At 34.6% G+C, this 19,097-nt stretch overlaps 1 protein-coding gene across 3 annotated transcripts in view; it reads left to right on the plus strand.

Moving 5' to 3' along the window:
• The window catches only part of Stag2 (STAG2 cohesin complex component), a 138,448-nt gene that overhangs the window by 110,095 nt on the left and 9,256 nt on the right, over nucleotides 1-19,097 (plus strand). For 2 of the 3 annotated variants that reach the window (XM_059250391.1, XM_059250390.1), the window contains exons 20-31: nucleotides 659-729; nucleotides 940-1,027; nucleotides 1,121-1,201; nucleotides 4,210-4,302; nucleotides 5,013-5,187; nucleotides 7,819-7,958; nucleotides 9,456-9,557; nucleotides 11,573-11,721; nucleotides 13,258-13,386; nucleotides 14,159-14,382; nucleotides 16,998-17,187; nucleotides 17,278-17,388. In XM_059250391.1, the coding sequence (XP_059106374.1) occupies nucleotides 659-729; nucleotides 940-1,027; nucleotides 1,121-1,201; nucleotides 4,210-4,302; nucleotides 5,013-5,187; nucleotides 7,819-7,958; nucleotides 9,456-9,557; nucleotides 11,573-11,721; nucleotides 13,258-13,386; nucleotides 14,159-14,382; nucleotides 16,998-17,187; nucleotides 17,278-17,388 (1,553 nt within the window). The remainder of the gene's footprint in view (nucleotides 1-658; nucleotides 730-939; nucleotides 1,028-1,120; nucleotides 1,202-4,209; nucleotides 4,303-5,012; nucleotides 5,188-7,818; nucleotides 7,959-9,455; nucleotides 9,558-11,572; nucleotides 11,722-13,257; nucleotides 13,387-14,158; nucleotides 14,383-16,997; nucleotides 17,188-17,277; nucleotides 17,389-19,097) is intronic. The other variant, XM_059250392.1, reaches the window with a different exon arrangement.

A 19,097-nucleotide genomic window follows, 5' to 3' on the forward strand; every position in this document is an offset into this window, starting at 1 on the left:
TATTCTGTTTTTGTCTCTTGTTCATTATGCGCCTCTGTTGACAGTCTTAGATTGACTCAGCCATATTGTATTTAATTTGGCAGATATGGGTCTTGAATGAAGAAGCTTGTTTGTGGGATTTATTGTGATTTTTTTTTCCCTGAGGTTATGTCACCATTTCAATAAGCCTAGGATTTATTACTTGGTCATTCTTCCCATGATCTGTACCAAAATGACTGTGAAACAATTTTACTTTGGTATTTATCTTTATGTGCATGCACACATGAGGGTGCATGTGTTTGAAACAGTCTCACAATATATGGTCTTGAACTCAGTGATCTGCCTGTTTCTGTCTCCCTAATGCTGGAATTGAAGGCAGCACCATGTCCAGCTTATTTGTCAGTCGGTCAGTCAGTCTGTCTAATCTGTCTTCCTTCCTTTCTTTCATTTCTCTCTCCTCCCCTCTCTTTTTCTTTCTTTCTATCTTTTTGGTTTATTAAGACAAGGTTTCTCTGTGTAGCCGTTGCTGTTCTGGAACTCTCTGTATGTATACCAGGCTGGCCTCGAACTCATAGAGATCTGCCTGCCTCTGCCTCCTGAGCGCTGGGATTAAAGGCGTGCACCACTGCCACTGGGCTTATTGTTTTGGTCTTTTTTAATGTGTGGTTAATATTCATAGGGAGAAGAACCTGATGAAGATGACGCATATCAGGTATTATCAACATTGAAGAGGATCACTGCTTTTCATAAGTAAGTTGAATCTTTGAGTTTCTAATTTTTTAAAACCATAGCAAATAACCTTGCATAATTTATGGGTTATTATGTTTTCAGAGTCTTTGTTTTTTCTTCCTTTTTAAAAGAAATCACTTGATAGGGGCATGTTATAATATTCTGAAAAAATTATGACAGTCTTGGTTTTTTAAATATAGCTTAATTTGTTTTTTGTTTTGTTTTTAACAGTGCCCATGATCTTTCAAAGTGGGATTTGTTTGCTTGTAATTACAAACTCTTGAAAACCGGAATTGAAAATGGAGATATGCCTGAGCAGGTCTTTATTTATTTATATGTTCCATACTGAACTTAGAAAAGTGGAAGTTGGTGAGATAAATTTTCCCTCTGATCTTCTATTTCTTTATTATAGATTGTTATTCATGCACTGCAGTGTACTCACTATGTAATCCTTTGGCAGCTTGCTAAGATATCTGAAAGCAGTTCCACAAAGGTATGTACTCGTTCATCAGTGTTCTTACTAAATATTATTCACTATTTTCAGCTGTAGAACTGTTAGTAAGAGCAAATTAATTCAGTCATGTTATACTTAACTTCTAGTCTACATGTAGTCATGTTTCTAGTTTGTATGTTCATTGAAAGAACATTATGTGATTTTTAATTAAAAATTATTCACATGTAAAGATGGCATAATTTGACTTTTCGCATTCTCAAATTGTTTACTAGATAAAGGAAGGTAGTTTTTTTTTTAAAGATTTATTTACAAATGTATTATGGGTATTTTGTTTGTATGTATGTCTGTACACCAGGAGAGGGCATCAGATCCCATGGTACTACAGTTATAGATGGTTGTAAGCTGCCATGTGAGTGCTGAAAATTGAACTCAGAGCCTCTGGAAGAACAGCCAGTGCTCTTAACTGCTATTTCATCTCACTAGCCCTAGGGAGATAAATTTTGCAAAACAGGATTGAGTACCTTCACCCAAGAACCTTTAAAATAATTGTAGACAATGATTGGATTACATAAACTGAAGATGATGAACCGTCTTTCTCTATACTATCTTATGCCCTGATTACGTCCTGAGATTACTTTATTAGTAGTCTTCAAGGTTTCTCAAAGTCATGTTTTAAGGTTTATTTATTTATTAAGTTATGTGTATCAATGTGTTGCCTGCATGCATGTATACACATCATTTGCTTGTCTGTTGGATCCCCTGGAACTGGGGTTATGGATGCTTATGAGAAACCATGGGAATCAAATCATGGCCTTCTGCAAGAGCAACAAGTGCTTTTAGCTACTTTGCTATCACTCTAGCCCCCAAGATCATGTATCATGTTTTAATTGACGATAATAATATTAATTGGGCTCATTTTTCTAAATCTTAAGTTTATTGGAGCAATGGATTAGGCTGTATATAAGTATTTTCTTGAAGAAAAATTTCCCCCATTTGTTGGTTTAGTATGTGTACATTTAAGGGACATTTTAAAGTTTGTTAGCACCACAAAATTGAGTTTTCAGGATCTATAACCATTATCTTTCAAATAAGAAATTAAGATACCATTTCATTTATTTTCTTCCATGAATTGGCCAGTTTCAAATAATAAAGTGAACATGAATCATAAATATTGGCTCTAAGCATTCTGAGCTGGTGTTTTCATTAAAGTTAGCCATATATAATTATGTAAGTTTCCCCAGATCATTTAGAATATCACTTAATATACACATTAATTTTTAAGTTTTATGTTTCTTAACCTTTCTTTATGTAATGGACAAGATAATGGGTTTCCTTGTGATGTTTTCATTCATGTCTATCGTTGTTGTAGTTTGTTTCTGTTTCTTTGGTAATTACCCTAACCAAAAGCTACTTGAGGGAGGAAAGGGTTTATTTTATCTTATACAACCTGGTCATTGATAGAGGTCTGTAACTGAAAGTGTTCCTGTGTCCTGCCTGGTCCTGCAGCTGCTCAGACCCAAGTAAACACACAGAGGCTTATATTAATTAAAACTGCTAGGCCATTAGCTCAGGCTTTCCACTGACTAGCTCTTACATTTAAACTCAGCCCATTTCTGTTAATCTATATGTCGCCACGTTTTCCATGGCTTTACCTGTGTGCCATTACATGCTGCTCCCTGGACAGTGGGCTGGCGTCTCCTGACTCAGCCTTCCTCTTCCCGGAATTCTCCTCTCTGCTTTCCCCACCTATACTTCCTGCCTGGCTACTGGCCATTCAGCATTTTTTATAACCAATCAGAATAGCACATTACAGCATACAGTGGCATCACCATCAGAAGTCAGGGCAGGGAGCTGAGCCAGTTGAGCTTATTATTCCCTGGTTCTCTGCTCAACTGGCTTTTTTTTATACATCTCTGGACCACCTGCCCAAGGCTAGCACTACCCACAGTGCTGGGCTGGGCCCTCCCATATCAGTTATTAATGAAGACAGTTCCTCACAGACATGCCTGCATGCCATTTTGATTTGGGCAGTTCCCCAATTGTGTCAAGTTGATATCTATAGCAAACTAGGACAATTGTACTTTGCATATACTCCTCCATTCCCAATCTCATCGTCTTCTTTCCTCTCTCCACTCTGTCTGGTTCCCTACCTTCCCCTAAATAGTCCTCATTCTCTTTTCATTTATTGTGTGTACATGTGTGCACGTGTGCATGTATGAGTGTGTGTGTTTAATCTGTATTCTGTATATGAAAAAGCACATAAAATTTTCTCGTTCCTTTTCCCTTTCATTATCTTTTCTTCTTCCCTCTTCCTTTCTTTAAAACTATTCCTCCCTCAACTGAATTACAGTTAGTTATATTTAAACATGTATACATATGCATGACCATACATTATTATTTCAGTATGGAGTTTATAATTTCATTATAGACTACCTTCATGTTGTAGTTCTGTGTCACTGTTACTTTTTGACACTCATAATAAATTCATTTATACAAATTATCTACACATAAAATTATAGTAGTTATCAAAAGCAACATGTATGTTGCAAATATAAATGTTGCATATAAGAGAACTGAGTCTGATTTATTTCCTTTAATACAATGATCTCCAGTTCCACCCATTTTCCTATAAATGACATAATTTTATTTTTATATATATATATATACTACATTTTCCTTACCTATTCATCTGTTCGAGGGCATCTAAACTGGTTCCAGTCTAGATTCATGGGACTAGTGCAGCAGTAACATGAATGTGCAATTTTCTTTGTAGTATGCTAACTTAGAGTCCATTGAGTGGTACTTAGAAGTTTGAATTAGATACTTTGAAGTGCACCTTGTGGAGATTTGACAAAAAAAGAGAAATGATTTTGTGTCTTCCTTTGTAATAAATCATGAAGAATAAATTTAAGTTAAAATTTCACATAGATTTTACATAGAGCTAATGCGGTTAGCTCTGTGGTAATGTTTATGTTATCAAACATTTTAACGACGTACTGAGTTGTTTATACAGTAGTTTAAATAATTCCTGTTAAATTTTTTTCAAGGAGGACTTACTGCGTTTAAAGAAACAAATGAGGGTATTTTGTCAGATATGTCAACATTACTTGACCAACGTGAATACTACTGTTAAGGAGCAGGTTAGTAATTGCTACATTTTGTTTGCCAAGCAACTTAGCTAACATTAAAAACCTGTGTGAAAATATTTAATAGTAAGAACCATCTAGTATATGTGTATGTATGCTGCATTTTAAAAAACAATAAATTGAGCTTATACATAATAAAATGAGTATATTCATTTAATAAGAGTTTATATTTTGCATTGTATATGCCCATGTGTGTAAATACATACATACATACATACACACACACACACACACACACACACACACACACATATATATATATGTATACACACACACATCTATAGCCAATTAATGTTGCTAAAAATAAAGAACATGTGAAATTATTTAAGAAATAAAGCTTTTCAGCCAGGCCGTGGTGGCACACGCCTTTAATCCCAGCACTCTTTTCAGCTTTTTTTTTTTTTTTTTTTTTTTTTTTTTTTTTTTTAAGACAGACATTTCTCTGTGTAGCCCTTTCTATCCTGGATCTCTCTCTGTAAACCAGGCTGGACTTGAATGCACAGAGGGCCTTCTGTCTCTGCCTCCTGAGTGCTGGGATTAAAGGCGTTCATCACCACCGCCCAGCTCATCTTGAGAAAACAGCTAACTGAATTAATAATTTCAAATACAGAAAATTAGATTTCCCCCTAAACTAAATATATTATTTTATTTATGACATTTGCTAAGAAACTTGTTGACATTTTTTCCCTGTTTTTTTTTAACAGGCCTTCACTATTCTGTGTGACATTTTGATGATCTTCAGTCATCAGATTATGTCTGGAGGGCGAGACATGTTAGAACCATTAGTTTATACTCCTGATTCTTCATTGCAGTCTGAGTTGCTCAGCTTTATTTTGGATCATGTCTTCATTGAACAGGATGATGATAGTAATAGTGCAGGTAATTTTATTCTCATCATCTCATCGTATGTGTATGTGTAAAGTTCAATATGAAAATAGATGTGTGTTCTTTAATATCAGTGCACTATAGAGATGATATGGTGTTGCAGAGTATATGCTTCCAAGATACATGCTTCTCACTAGCACTAACTCTTTTCTAGTTTGAATCTCCTTAACAGTTGTGAGAGTTGATTGAAATTCATAAGGCCCATATTCAGATAATGTGAGGAGAATAAGACATTTATGTGACTTTTTGTTGTGTATTTTTATATCATAGGCTTTCATATTTTGTGATCATGAGTGTAAATTGTTACATACTTGTACACATCCACCCATCTTTCTCAAATTTTGCTGTATTTGTAGTTTGTTTTGAAAAGAAGACATACCTTAATTCATGATTCTTTACCAATAATTTTTTTTCCTTTTACTGAGTAATAACCACTGTCATAAATTTGTTGTTTCTCATATATTTCCCTTTTACTTGGAAGTTTTCTGTTAAATAATTTTCTGTTATTAATTTCCATATAAATGTTAAGTTTTTACAACATATTTTTAAATTTTTAGGTTGTTTTTCGGTATTGACATGTAACCACAATTGATTCATCTCAACCACTGAGCATCATAAGAATTGACCACTATACATTTACATTTCCTAATGTTAGGCATTTTGATGGTTTCAAATTTCCCACGGTTATGGATTATTACAACAAATATACTTATTTATTTGAAAACTGTATAAGTTCTTTTATTATATATAAATTTAAGACTGAAGTTGGACTGTGTACTATTTTGTTTCGTGTAGTATAATTTAGCCACTGGTTGTTACATAGTTGAATTGCTTAATCAGCTCACCACCAACATATCATTTCCATTGCTATACAGTTGTCATCTAATGCTTGGTTTTGTAAACTATTACATACTTGATTTGTAATTCATATCATTATAAACAGTTAAATAGGAAGTATATTCAGGGTTGCTCCACTGACAATATGCAACAATAATGGTAGCTGACACTAGTGAAAATCCTATGTTAGGTATTCCTCTTCATTTTTTAATCCTCATAATAAAAGAGGAGAATACTTTTTCACATGAAGTAGAGAAAAAAATATCAGAGTTTAAAATAACCGCATCCCATCCCCCCCCCCGCCCCCACCCACCCAGAGTTCACTCACTCTGTAGGCCATTCTGGCCTCAAACTCAGAGATCTACCTGCCCATGCCATCCAAGTGCTAGAATTGAATTGAAAGTGTGTGCCATCACAGCCTGGTTAAATTTTTTTTTTTTTTTTTTTTGGCCAATTTAGTCTGTATGAGGAAGTCCATGCTTCAGGTTCTTGTCAATATTACTAACTAATAACTGAAAATTATATTATGTAAAAGTGAGCCATTATAATGATAGCAATTAAGTTAATTTATAACATTCAGTATAATCTTTTTAAAATGTAAATGATGCATGTTTTAAGTTGCTGGGCAAATGGCTTTGACATATTGGAGCATATACTTTGAATAAAATGTTTGCTGATGTTCTATCTTAAATTAAAACTTGGTATTAAGGTTTTCAGGTATAACTCAGTGATAGAATGTAGGCTTAGCATTCTTTATGCTCTGCTTTAAGTCATTAGCACCAAAAATAATTGAGATGGCTAATTTCCTAATGGGTGTCAGGATTACTAGAGGGGATTTTCAAATATTGAGAATCTTGTATTGAAAGGCTGACAGGATATAGACTAACCAATTATTCACAAAATATAAATGGCTAATAAAGATTGAAAAGATTAATTTCTCTATAAAGAATAATCAAACAAAACTGAAATAGTAGGGTTCTTTTAGTTTCCTTTTGTGTGCCATAGTTTTTTATAATTAATTTCTGATATGAAATGTGTTCATAGGGAAATTCTTTGTGTGTGAGAATTTGCCTGTATTACTATATCTGTATTAATTTGGGCATCTACACACATACTTCACATGTCAGTCCTCACATCTTGAAACAAGGTATCCATCCATGTTGACCTTTGCAGTATCAGGCTGGGTGGCACTCTGAACTTCGTCTGTTCCCTTGTCTCTACCTCCTGTCTCTGTGTAGAGATGCAGTTGAGGAAGTGGGTGGCAAATCTCTTGAATGTCAGGCCTGCCTGGGCTATTTAGGAAGTTGCAGAGCAGTCATGGCTATTTAGTAAAATCCTGCCTAAATAAATAAGAAGAATGTCTAAAAACAAACCAGAGGTAAAGTGGGGTGAGATAATCTTTGGAAATGATATGAGTTTTTCTGAAATTAATTAATCTATCTTCAATAAAGGAGACTTTACCAACAGATTCGGAATATGCATGTCTTTTTGACAAGTCATCCTGTTGGGAAAGTATAAGAATGAATTAGATGAGCTTAATGTGACTAACCGTCAATTCCTTTTATTCGTTGCTTCTGTTCCTTTGCAATGATGGTTATTTGGTGTTTAAAAAATGTAGTATATTGGAACTTTTGAGTAGTTGTGACATCTAATTTTGGTTTTAATGCTTCTTTTCCCCCTTTCAAATTTTCCAATAAGAGGGTTAGTGTATGCTATATGTTAAAAAGATATGATTGAAATAAAATACAAAATAGATTGATTATTGGGAATCTCTACCTCCCCCCACAGATGGTCAGCAAGAGGATGAAGCCAGTAAAATTGAAGCTTTGCACAAGAGGAGAAATTTGCTTGCAGCATTTTGTAAGCTAATTGTATATACTGTGGTGGAGATGAATACAGCTGCAGATATCTTCAAGCAGTATATGAAGGTGAGTTTGAAAATGTACTGTGGATAGTTATTTCATGCTTACAAGAAAATCTAATAATGGCTTGACTGTGCGGGCACCGTTGCAAATTTTAAAATACTGAATTACTTTTGTGTAGTATAAATACTTAAACAATTAACATTTTGTGTAACATTTTCTCATATCTGTACTTACTCAGTTAATGGACATTTTGGTTTCTGATTATTTACATTTTGAATGTTAAAAAATGTTCCATCCCGGGTTTACTGTTTTAAGGAATTGTATTCATGATGAAATACTTCTTTAGCAACTAGAGGCAACTCGTAACTTTCAAAAATACATGTGAGATACTCTCATTTTGAAGCAGGACTACAAAGGATATTGTTAATTACACTAAAAGAATATGGCCCATGTTAAGGGATGCTCTAAGTATTTTCTCAAGTAAAAATATTTTGAATATAAAATTTTTGAAGTCTTTACTTTCTTCTTGTTCCCTCTCTCTTTTGAGTCAGGGTTTCACTATGTAGTTCTGTCTGTCCTGAACTCACTATGTAGACCAGGTTTGCTTTGAACCCACATGCATCTGCCTGTTGACTGTGGGATTTATGGCCTGAGCCGCTACACCCAGTGTCTTTACTCTCTACAAATAAAAATACGTGTAATTTGTTAAAGCCAATTTAATTTTCTATTTAAAATAGTTTACTATATGAAAGAGGTTTAGCATCACTTAGAAGTAGTTTGGAAGTTACATCATTTGGCATGATGAATTAATTTTATATTGTAAGGCACATCAAGGTTTTTTTTTTAACAAGTTTGAAAGTTTTAGATTTAGATATTCTAAATTGTGGTCATTTTTTTCCATCATGGAGAATATTTATTATCTATTTGTCCTCTCCTTGCTTTATTAAAAGGTAGAGCTGATGTAGATATACATAAAATTTGGGTGTGGTGTCAGATCTCTGTGAGTTTGAGGCCAGCTTTGTCTACATAGTGAGTTCCAGGCCAGCCAGAGTTACTTAGTGAGTTGTTGTCTCAAAAAATAGTACATTTTTCCTGTATATTCTTCTGTTATCATAGATAGCTATTTTTATAGGTATTAAAACCATTGTTTTAAATGAGAAAAATACACATATGTAATATGCAAATTTTAGTCATAGTAATTTTCTTTTAAATGTTGTTCATAGGCTATTTGTTCTATAAACCAAATTAATAAGTTGGCCTATATCTCATTAACAATGAGAGTAACTGATTATATTTATTGTGCTTAAAGAAAACTTGTTATCTCTGAAACTCAGTATAACCTAGTTACTGCTTTATTTCATGCCTTCTTTGTTTAAACAATTTGGATTTAAGTTAAAGATGATTTCTTAGAAGTGACCTGCAATCTGTAGTACATAAGTTTCCTGTCTTTGAAAGTACAAATGCATACTTTGTTTTATGATTATAGAATTAAAATAAACTTAGTCTTATTTTCCAAAATTTTCAGAGAGTAAACTAATTCTCATCAATTTCTTTTTCTAGTATTATAATGATTATGGAGATATCATCAAAGAAACAATGAGTAAAACGAGGCAAATTGACAAAATTCAGTGTGCTAAGACCCTTATTCTCAGTTTGCAACAGGTAAGACTGAGTATCAGGTTTACTTAACATAATTTACTGTCAGTTATCAAAAATGTAATTATTGAAACTGGGCAGAGGACATGACAATTTGTGAAAGGACCAATAAAAAATATTCAACCTCACTCACTAGTAGATAAAAAATAGAGTACTTGAAGTTTATACACACATGTGAAATGATTGAGTCTGGCTAACGGACTCACCCATTACCTCATAACTTTAATCCACTCTGAGAATTTTTTTTTCTTTTTTCTTCTTGGTGTATGTTTGTGTGGAGTGTGTGTGTGTGCATGAATGTGTATTTATGTATATACCTGTATGAGCTTATAAGTGTTGAGGCCAGAGATTGACTCTTGTGTACTGTCTTTGATTGTGTTCCTTTACTGAGGTGGGGTCTCTCTCTGAAGGATGTTAGGCAGGCTTCTACATCCACTTGTCTTTTATGTGGATGCTAGGATTTGAACTTTGATCCTTGTTTTTGCATGGTAAGCGCTTTATCCACTAAGCCATCTTCTCAGCCTCCTTCCCCTTTAAACTGTGTGTGTACACAAATGTGCCAAATTGTGCGTGTGCAGACCACAGAACAACTTGGGAGATTTGGTTCTCTTCATCTACCCTGTGAGTTATGGGATCAAATTAGATCATCAGGTGTTATGACAAGACCCATTAAACAACTTGCTGTTATTTCACCATGTAGCCCAGGCTATCCTGACCTGAAATTCCTTTTGCCTCAGCCTCCTGAGGTCTGGAGTTAGTGGTATGTGCCACTGTACCTGGATAGCAATTTTTAAGTATACAATATTTGTGTGGAACAAAGAAAATGTGTGTGTGTGTGTGTGTGTGTGTGTGTGTGTGTGTGTGTGTGTGTGTGTGTACACCTTTGTGTGGTTATTTTTGAGTGGGACACAGGGCCTTGTGCATGTTAGGCAGATGCTCTACCACTCAGCCACATCCTTATCCCTGTAGTATCTATCTCATTGTTAACTATACTCACTATATTGTAAAGTTCATCAGGAACCTAATCATTCTAATTGATGATTCCTATTCCACTGCCCTAGTTTGTGGCAGTAATTATTTTATTCTGTCTTTGGCTTCAACTTTGTTAGGTTCTATTAAGTGTGATCATATGGTATTTGGTTTCTATGCCTGCCTTATTTCACTTAATGGATTGTCTTCTGGGTTCATCCATGCTTTTGCAAATGCCATATAATTTCACTTTTTAAAGGCTAAATAATACTTGCTTTTGTGTGTTTGCATTGCATATGTATGTGGTACATAACATTCCTGTATGTGTGGACAATTAAGTTAATCTATCTCGTGGTCATTGTTAATGGTATTATACAGTGAACATAGTAGTGTTGATATCTCTTTGAAATAATGTTATTCTTCCTGGTATGTAGATATCTTTGTCATTTTAATAGTTGTATAATACTTCACTTTATAGATGGATTATAATTTTTAAGCAGAGATTTTTAAGCCTTTTATAACTTACGTTATTATAAAGATTACTAAAATTTTATGCATAGTATTGTACATAAATATTTCATTGGATCAAGTCTTAGAACTTCTAAGTTATAAGATATCAAAATTCAAAAGCTTTTGGTACTTTGTGATTAAATTTCATGATGTGAAGATTCACCTCTTGGAGGTAAATAATACAGTGGTTAACATTCATGAGACCCTGGATTTCATCACTATCACCACAAAAGCAGAGCATAGTTGTCTAATAGCTTACAGTGGGTTTTCCTTTCCTTACGTTATTGTTATATGTGTTTGTACCCAAGTAATATTCATTGATTGGAATTTTGATAGATTTTACCTAAAGAGTTTGGAACACCAATAATGATATCTCTTTTGTATCATGATTTTTAAAAAATCTGTGTTTTAGGTATTATCAGTGCAGTATATCATTTGTCTAACTTTTATATTTTAACTGGAAAATATGCTTAAAATATGTATGATATATATGTAACATATATATCAAGAATACTGACATTGTCTTCTTTTTTTCAAAACAGCTTTTTAATGAGATGATACAAGAGAACGGCTATAATTTTGATAGATCATCGTCAACATTTAGTGGCATAAAAGAACTTGCTCGACGTTTTGCTTTAACTTTTGGACTTGACCAACTGAAAACAAGAGAAGCCATTGCCATGCTTCACAAGTAATCAATCTCCTAATACTTTATTCAGTGCTTGGATTTTCATGAATCTTTCTTTGGGTCTATCCTTTTGTTTGTTTGGAATAGCTAATTAAGCTTGTTGTATTATTGGTTTATAAACTTCTTAAGTTTAAGAACCCATTGCAGTGGGGTCCCCCTTCCTTTTGTAAATACACATGTGTATGTGCATGGGCATCCTTCATAAGAAAGTCAGAACAAACTCAGCTCAAATGTTCAGAATGCTACCTACCTCCCTTGAAACAAGGTCTGTACTTGGCCTGGAGTTCACCAATTAGGCTATATTGACTGGCCAGTAAGCCCTGGGATTGCTTGTGCACTGTCACATGAATTGCACACAACTTACTGTTCTTATTCGTTCTATCTATTCCTCTCCAACTATAATTTACTCTCCTACTTCACCTTGTTATATGCCTTTTAATACATTGGTAATAATTTTAGGTAAAATTTAAGAAACATAAATTGAATAATTATAAGAAATAGATTTTTTTCGTGTGATAAATAGCTTGCTTTCTTTTTTTTTTTTAAAAATTTGTTTTAATACATCCCGACCTGATTTTCCTGACCTCATTTTCTCCTCCTTCCACTCCTCCCAACCTCCCCTCTCCCCGATATCCACTCTTCTTTCATTTTTCTTCAGAAAACCCCAGGCCCCCCAGCAATATTCACTGAACATGGCATAACAAGATACAATAAGACCAGGCATAAACTCATCAAGGCTGGGTGAGGCAACACAGTAGGAGGAAAAGGGTCCCATGAGCAAAGGAAAGAGTCACAGACGCCCCCACTCCCACTGTTAGTAGTCCCACAAAAACATCAATAAAAACCACCAACCATAACATATATGTAGTGCAGACCAATGCATAGCCTGCTTTCTTTCCCAATTTCACTTACATTGTGTTTCTACCCTGTTACATTTTGATCGAGCACAAAGGTGGTTGTTATCTTGATCAGTTGTGGTATTTAAGTTATGACATTAATGTGGTTTAAATGGTCCCTGATTAGAGTTTAATCTGATTTTTTAATAGGCCATGATTAGAGTTTAATCTTCAAAAAGAAGCTTTAAGCAAGTCATTATAAGTAGGCATTATTCACTTTTAAGGTAGTCCTATGTGCTAGAGTATGACTTTCATATTCTGAAAAACATAGATAATATGTTGATTAGTACATGCAAGAATTGGGGCTATTTTTGTGGGAAAGAATATTGGAGTAAAGAATATATGCTGAGCTTTTCGGAACACTCATGTAATTCCAGAATTTAAGATGTCTAAGTAGAAGAATCACAGATTCAAGGCCAGCCTGTGTTATAAAAAGAGACCATGTCAAAAAACCAGAAAAGAATGTAGATTAAACCAAACCACATTAGCTGATGGCTAAGTGGTGTGTGTATGTTTGTGTGTGTTATTTTGTGTTAGAATGACATGATGATACTCTCTTTGACTTTTAAATTTTTATTTTTAAAATATTTGGAAATAAAGTAAACATCATAATATTTATTTCATTCTTTTATTTTCTTTACAGAGATGGCATAGAGTTTGCTTTTAAGGAGCCTAATCCACAAGGGGAGAGCCATCCACCTTTAAATTTGGCATTTCTTGATATTCTCAGTGAATTTTCTTCTAAACTGCTCCGACAAGATAAAAGAACAGTGTATGTATTTTATTTTTCTTTCTGACACACATGTGTAGCATTATATTAATTTATAAGAACTTTCTACTCCACTTCATCAGTTTTATAACTTCTAGTATATTCTGTGCACAGTTCTGCACTTTAGTATTGTGAGTTCCACTCCCAGTATTTTTGTGACTTTTGAGGTGTAACTTGAGTGCTTTGTGAATTCTTTGCTGAGTACTTGCTATAGCCCAACTAAGGAGGCAGCATTTAAAGGGCAGTGATATTGAAAATTCATCAGGCTTATCCTGATTAGTCTGTATCTTAAAATGTGTCTATTCTGCAAAGCAAAAGAAATTTCTGTGCGATAATTTCCTAAAATGGTGACTTATGAGAGACACTTTCTAGGGCCTGCCCTCTCCCCAGCTCCTTAAGATATAAGCTGGTAGAAAATTAGAAATACCACTTCGTTTAATATCGTCTGAAAACTCACTATAGATTTTTTGTGTGCAGTTCTAAAGCAGACAAAACTTGCAGTAAGTTGGGTTCAAGTGTAGATACATGTTTCCCACTGAGCTGAAGTTTTGTAGATAGGGAATTTACCAAGGGCATGGCACATGTTCAACAGCTGTTAAGCTGGAAAACTCTCAAGTATTTCATTTAATTTGAGATTTCTGATAGACATTTTCTTTCATTATGCTTTTGGGGTTGAGATTAGTAATGAAGTACTAAGCTCAGGTTCTTACAAGGAAAGGTTCTTTGAACTAGCAGTTCTGTGCATCAAAGTTAATGGTTTCTACTTCTTTTGAAGGTATGTTTATTTGGAAAAGTTCATGACCTTCCAGATGTCACTCCGAAGAGAAGATGTATGGCTTCCTCTGATGTCTTACCGAAATTCTTTGCTAGCTGGTGGCGATGATGATACCATGTCAGTCATTAGTGGGATGAGCAGTCGGGGGTCAACTGTACGGAGTAAAAAGTCAAAACCATCTACAGGAAAACGGAAAGTGGTTGAAGGCATGCAACTTGCACTCCGTAAGGACATAATTAATACTGTTGAAATTTATTCTTACTGTTGATCAGCTGAATTGTCATTAAGAGTCACCTTGCTTTTCATGTGATATATGATACTCAGTAGTAGCTTGTACAATGTATCATTTGTGCATAGATGTGTTGTTTTAACCATTTTACATACATGGTAGTCGGTTCTGTCAACTCTATCAGGCACATTCTCAGTATGGGCCTAGGGAAATTTTTCCTCTTTTCTCATTAGCTCTTAACAACTTAGTACAGTTGTCAAGCTCTATTGTAGTTATTGTTGCTGAGAAACTGTCTTAAGACTTGCCATGGAAAGGATATGGTGCCTAAGCTAGACAGGCCTAAAGGCTGGTGGCTGCATTTGTATGGAAGCATCTTCACTTACATGTCTGACTTCACCTGGATTTTCTCTCAACACTCTTTTATAATGTCTCCATATCAGCATCTCACTAAGCTCCAAGAGCTGTTATTCTAAAAGCGGATATGGAAGCTACTAGTGTAAGGCCTCAGCCTGGAAACTGGTGTGGTATAACTCCTTTAATATTCTTCTGTTGACCAGGAAATCAGTAGAAATTCCATGAAAAGGATATACTCCTTCACCTTATTTTTTGTTTTGTTTTCATGAGATGGAGCTTCATTTTATATCCCGAGCTGGTCTTGAATTCATGAATCTCTTGTCCACTTTTCCCAGCATGGGACTAGAGAAGTGTACCACTGTAAAGTGTGTGGTACTAAACTTGATTGCTAGATGGTTTCAGTGTCTTTTGTCTAATCATAACCTATAACTCATCCAATTTTAGGCTTGGCTATAAAGTGCCAGCATCATTGCAGTTGAGGAAAGAGTCCTAAAATTGGAATGTGATGCTTTATAAGAAACTATAAGAGAAAAAAAAAGAAACTATAAGAAGTAGTATTTTTAGTAGATAAGTTAGCAAATTTAAAGGATGTTTCTTGAATATGATTATAAATCTTAAAGAACTTTTCTTTACATAGTTAACAATTTGTGCTGATTCGCCAGTCACTCCTTTATATTCTGTGCAATGTACTTTTGTACATTGGCACTTATATAACATCTTACAAATAGATTATTAAATTAGATGAAATTTTTTATAATCATTTTAGGTATTTGGATAGCTATATATAAATTGGCATTAATAAATGAGTGGAAGAGCTGGGTGATGGTGATGCATGCTTTTAATGCCGGCATTTGGGAGGCAGAGGCAGACGAGTTTGAGGTCAGCATGCTCTACAAAGCAAGTTCCAGGACAGCCAGATCTGTTACACAGAGAAACCCTGTCTTCAAAAACAAAACAAAATGTAAATAAATAAATTAATGGAAGGAAGGATAAATGCCAGGTCAGTGGAAAATGACCCTGAACATAGAAGAAGTCAAAATAATCTTACTATATTATATAATGTGCAGTTTATGTCTAATCCATTGGTTATCCTCAAAACTCTTTTCTTTCAAATAGTGTGCATGTACACAAAGTGCACATAGAAACACTTAGTCTTGTAGTAAAATAGCTTTCCTCCAAATTCATAGTAACTTGTTTTACCTTACTATTAACTCAGTGACACTGACATGTGAATTTGACATTTATAACATTTATAATCATGTGGACTCCTATATATGTTTGGGGGGTAGATCTTACAGATGTGACTATTTAATAGTCCACTATACATAGAGACTTGTGTTTTCTTTGACATTAATAATCTTAAGACCTGCTTAGCTGTCTACATTGTATAGACTGAAAACCACCTTTCTTACTAATCCCCATCACTAGTACCAATTTGGATTTACCTTAACCCACATACTTATTCTCCTATCTGGCCTGTTACTTATTAATCTTCCTATTCTTAAGTCCACCATTCATGCTACTCCTGCATTGACTAAAACATGTAACTCACCAAATTGCTTCACTTTTTTCAAACTGTTAGCAACAGTTTCTTGTCACCTTAACTCAGATCACAATATGCTCCACACATTAATTCCTCTTTTGTTTGGTTGCATTGGTTTTTTAAACAGAATCTCACTTTCAACTTGTACTCTTTCCTCCTTGTCCTGAGTGCTGGTATTGCACTCTGCCTACCATGTACTTGGCTACATATTGAATCCTGCTTCTTTATCCAGTCTCATCTTTTCTTATTCTATTACTCTTCACATCCCTATAGTAGCAAGGTATTAGTTTGAACCACAAGAAATTGACATTTTTGTAGGTCAGATATCAACAGATTAATATGATTCAGTCATTACTGTTTTATGCCTTAGTGCTGCTCTTATGGTCTACCTAGAGAGTCTTTCCTAGTGTAGATGCTCCCTGCTCTTATTAACCATTACTTCCGAGTAGCTGTCTCTATTCTGTCACTATCCCATGCCCTCTGTATTCCTTTTATCCTAGCACTCACCATACTACGTTGTAATTTGCTCACCTGTTCTTTCTTCACAAACAGACTGTAGGACAAGGGTGGAATATATACCTTTGTGTGACCCAGTGTCCTACTCTACCATATGGAAAGCAACCAGATGTTTGTTGTTTTAAGTGAGTTATATTAGACTCCAGATAAGAGACAATGAGTAGCCAAACTTGATTGCTGTAAACTTTCTCTTTCAGCTGAAGAAAGCAGTAGTAGTGACAGTATGTGGTTAAGCAGAGAGCAAACACTGCATACCCCTGTTATGATGCAGACACCACAGCTCACCTCCACTATTATGAGAGAACCGAAAAGATTACGGCCTGAGGATAGCTTCATGAGTGTCTATCCAATGCAGACAGAGCACCATCAAACTCCTCTTGATTATAAGTAAGTGCATTTGATCATTTTCTTTACTAGAACTTTATTAATTACATAGAAAAAAGTTAAGTTAAAAGAAGAATAAAATTCTCCTTGAAGCACGCAGGTAACATGGATGTTAGCTCAAAGACAACAAGAGGAAGCAAGGCAACAGCAGGAGAGAGCAGCAATGAGCTATGTTAAACTGCGAACTAATCTTCAGCATGCCATGTAAGTGAGAGTGCCTTATTGTCTGAGTCTAGGAAGTTCACTAATTCATTTTAACATACTTAAATGTGTGCCGTATCTCCAATTTCAGCAAACTCTCTAGAGTAACTAAGCTGAAATAATCAAGGAACTGGATTTTGGTCTTTCCAACAGAAAAATAAAATGTTTTAAGTCAAGTATCAACTAGTTAGCCAAAGGACCAATCATATGTAGATTGACCTGTTGGAAAAATATAACTATGAATCCTTGTTTATTTTGGTACACAGAATTAAAAATACATTTGTGTTACATCTTAATTATATTCCCACCTTAGTTCGGGTCCTCATCTTTCACCTGAACTATTGTAATTAGCTTTCTAACTGGTTTTCTTCCTTTAAACCCCCCATTTATCTGCTCACCAAACCTCTCCCTTCACACTTTCCACCGCTCCATCATTCACACTACCATCAAGAATTAGAATTTTAGAATAAAAATCTTACCATGTAACTTTCTACTTAGAGCTTTTCCATGGCTTCCCATTGCCTGCTGGATAAAGTTCAGTTTCTTTACTTAGTTCATGGCATGCAAGATCTTTCAAAATATGCCTCCTGCTTCCATTTTAGTATATCATATCTCATTACCTGGAAACTGATAAAATCATGGTGAAAACAGGCTTAAGTGTCACCTTAAGCGAAACTATAATCATCTATGATCCCATAACAATGTATATTTGTATTTCTTACAGCGTTTGCCATATTGTATTGTAAAGATTTGTATGTTGCAATTTTGTCCATTTCTCTAGACTGTGAGCTCCTCAAGAGCAGGGACCTTATTTATTGCTTGTTAGAGCTTTACACATACAAAACACTAAGCAAATGTTCATGGAATGAGTAAAAATTGTTCTTGCTTTGTTTTTACTGGATTCTGTATGGGAACTTGATAAATACTTCAGAAATTTTGATTAGAAATTTTCATGAAATTGCTGACAAGTAGACTTGATCATGCTTTATATACATGGCAAAAATGTTATTCTAATTATTTTAAGTTTGAAAGCATTGTAACATATGTATTTTTTTAAACTTGGGGAGATAGTGATTGTTACCTCTTAAAATTTGTATTTTGTTTTATTTTGTTGACTTTAATATAAGAATTCACCACATGTATGGTGGCATGTAAATATTCACTCTAGCTATCGCTGTAGTGGTTTTAAGAACCTCTATGGACGCACTAAATATGCGCCATTATGGCTTGTCTCTTATGGTTATCATCTACACTAGCACTTGGTTTTGTCCTGTTTCTCTTGCTGTATTGTCCTTATTTTGTATTTTTCTTCGTGCTTGATTGATCCTACAACCGGTTCCTTAGCTTCTAGTTAAACACCATCCAGTTCAGAATTCTGCCATATAATTATTTGGTTTATTTTTGTCCTCTAAAAACTTGGCACCAGTCCCCAAGATCTTAGAGGTCTAGAACATCTCATTTGTCAGTACCATTTTCATTATTCTTTTTGTTTGCAATTTGGTTTGGTTCTTGATTGTAGGCAATCTCCAGACAAACTGAAAGGGAGTTTATCTGAGTTAAACTGCTATCACCAGAGGATTCTTTTGGTGGTTGTTCCATAAATGGTTGATTGCCTGAAACATTAAAGTACTTTTGCTTTACGATGCTTTTCCTTTCATTAATGATACCTACCCTGTAACTAAAATAATTTCTGAATTACATTTTCCTCCATA

Source organism: Peromyscus eremicus, chromosome X, assembly GCF_949786415.1.
Source record: "Peromyscus eremicus chromosome X, PerEre_H2_v1, whole genome shotgun sequence".
Classification (NCBI taxonomy): Eukaryota; Metazoa; Chordata; class Mammalia; order Rodentia; family Cricetidae; genus Peromyscus; species Peromyscus eremicus.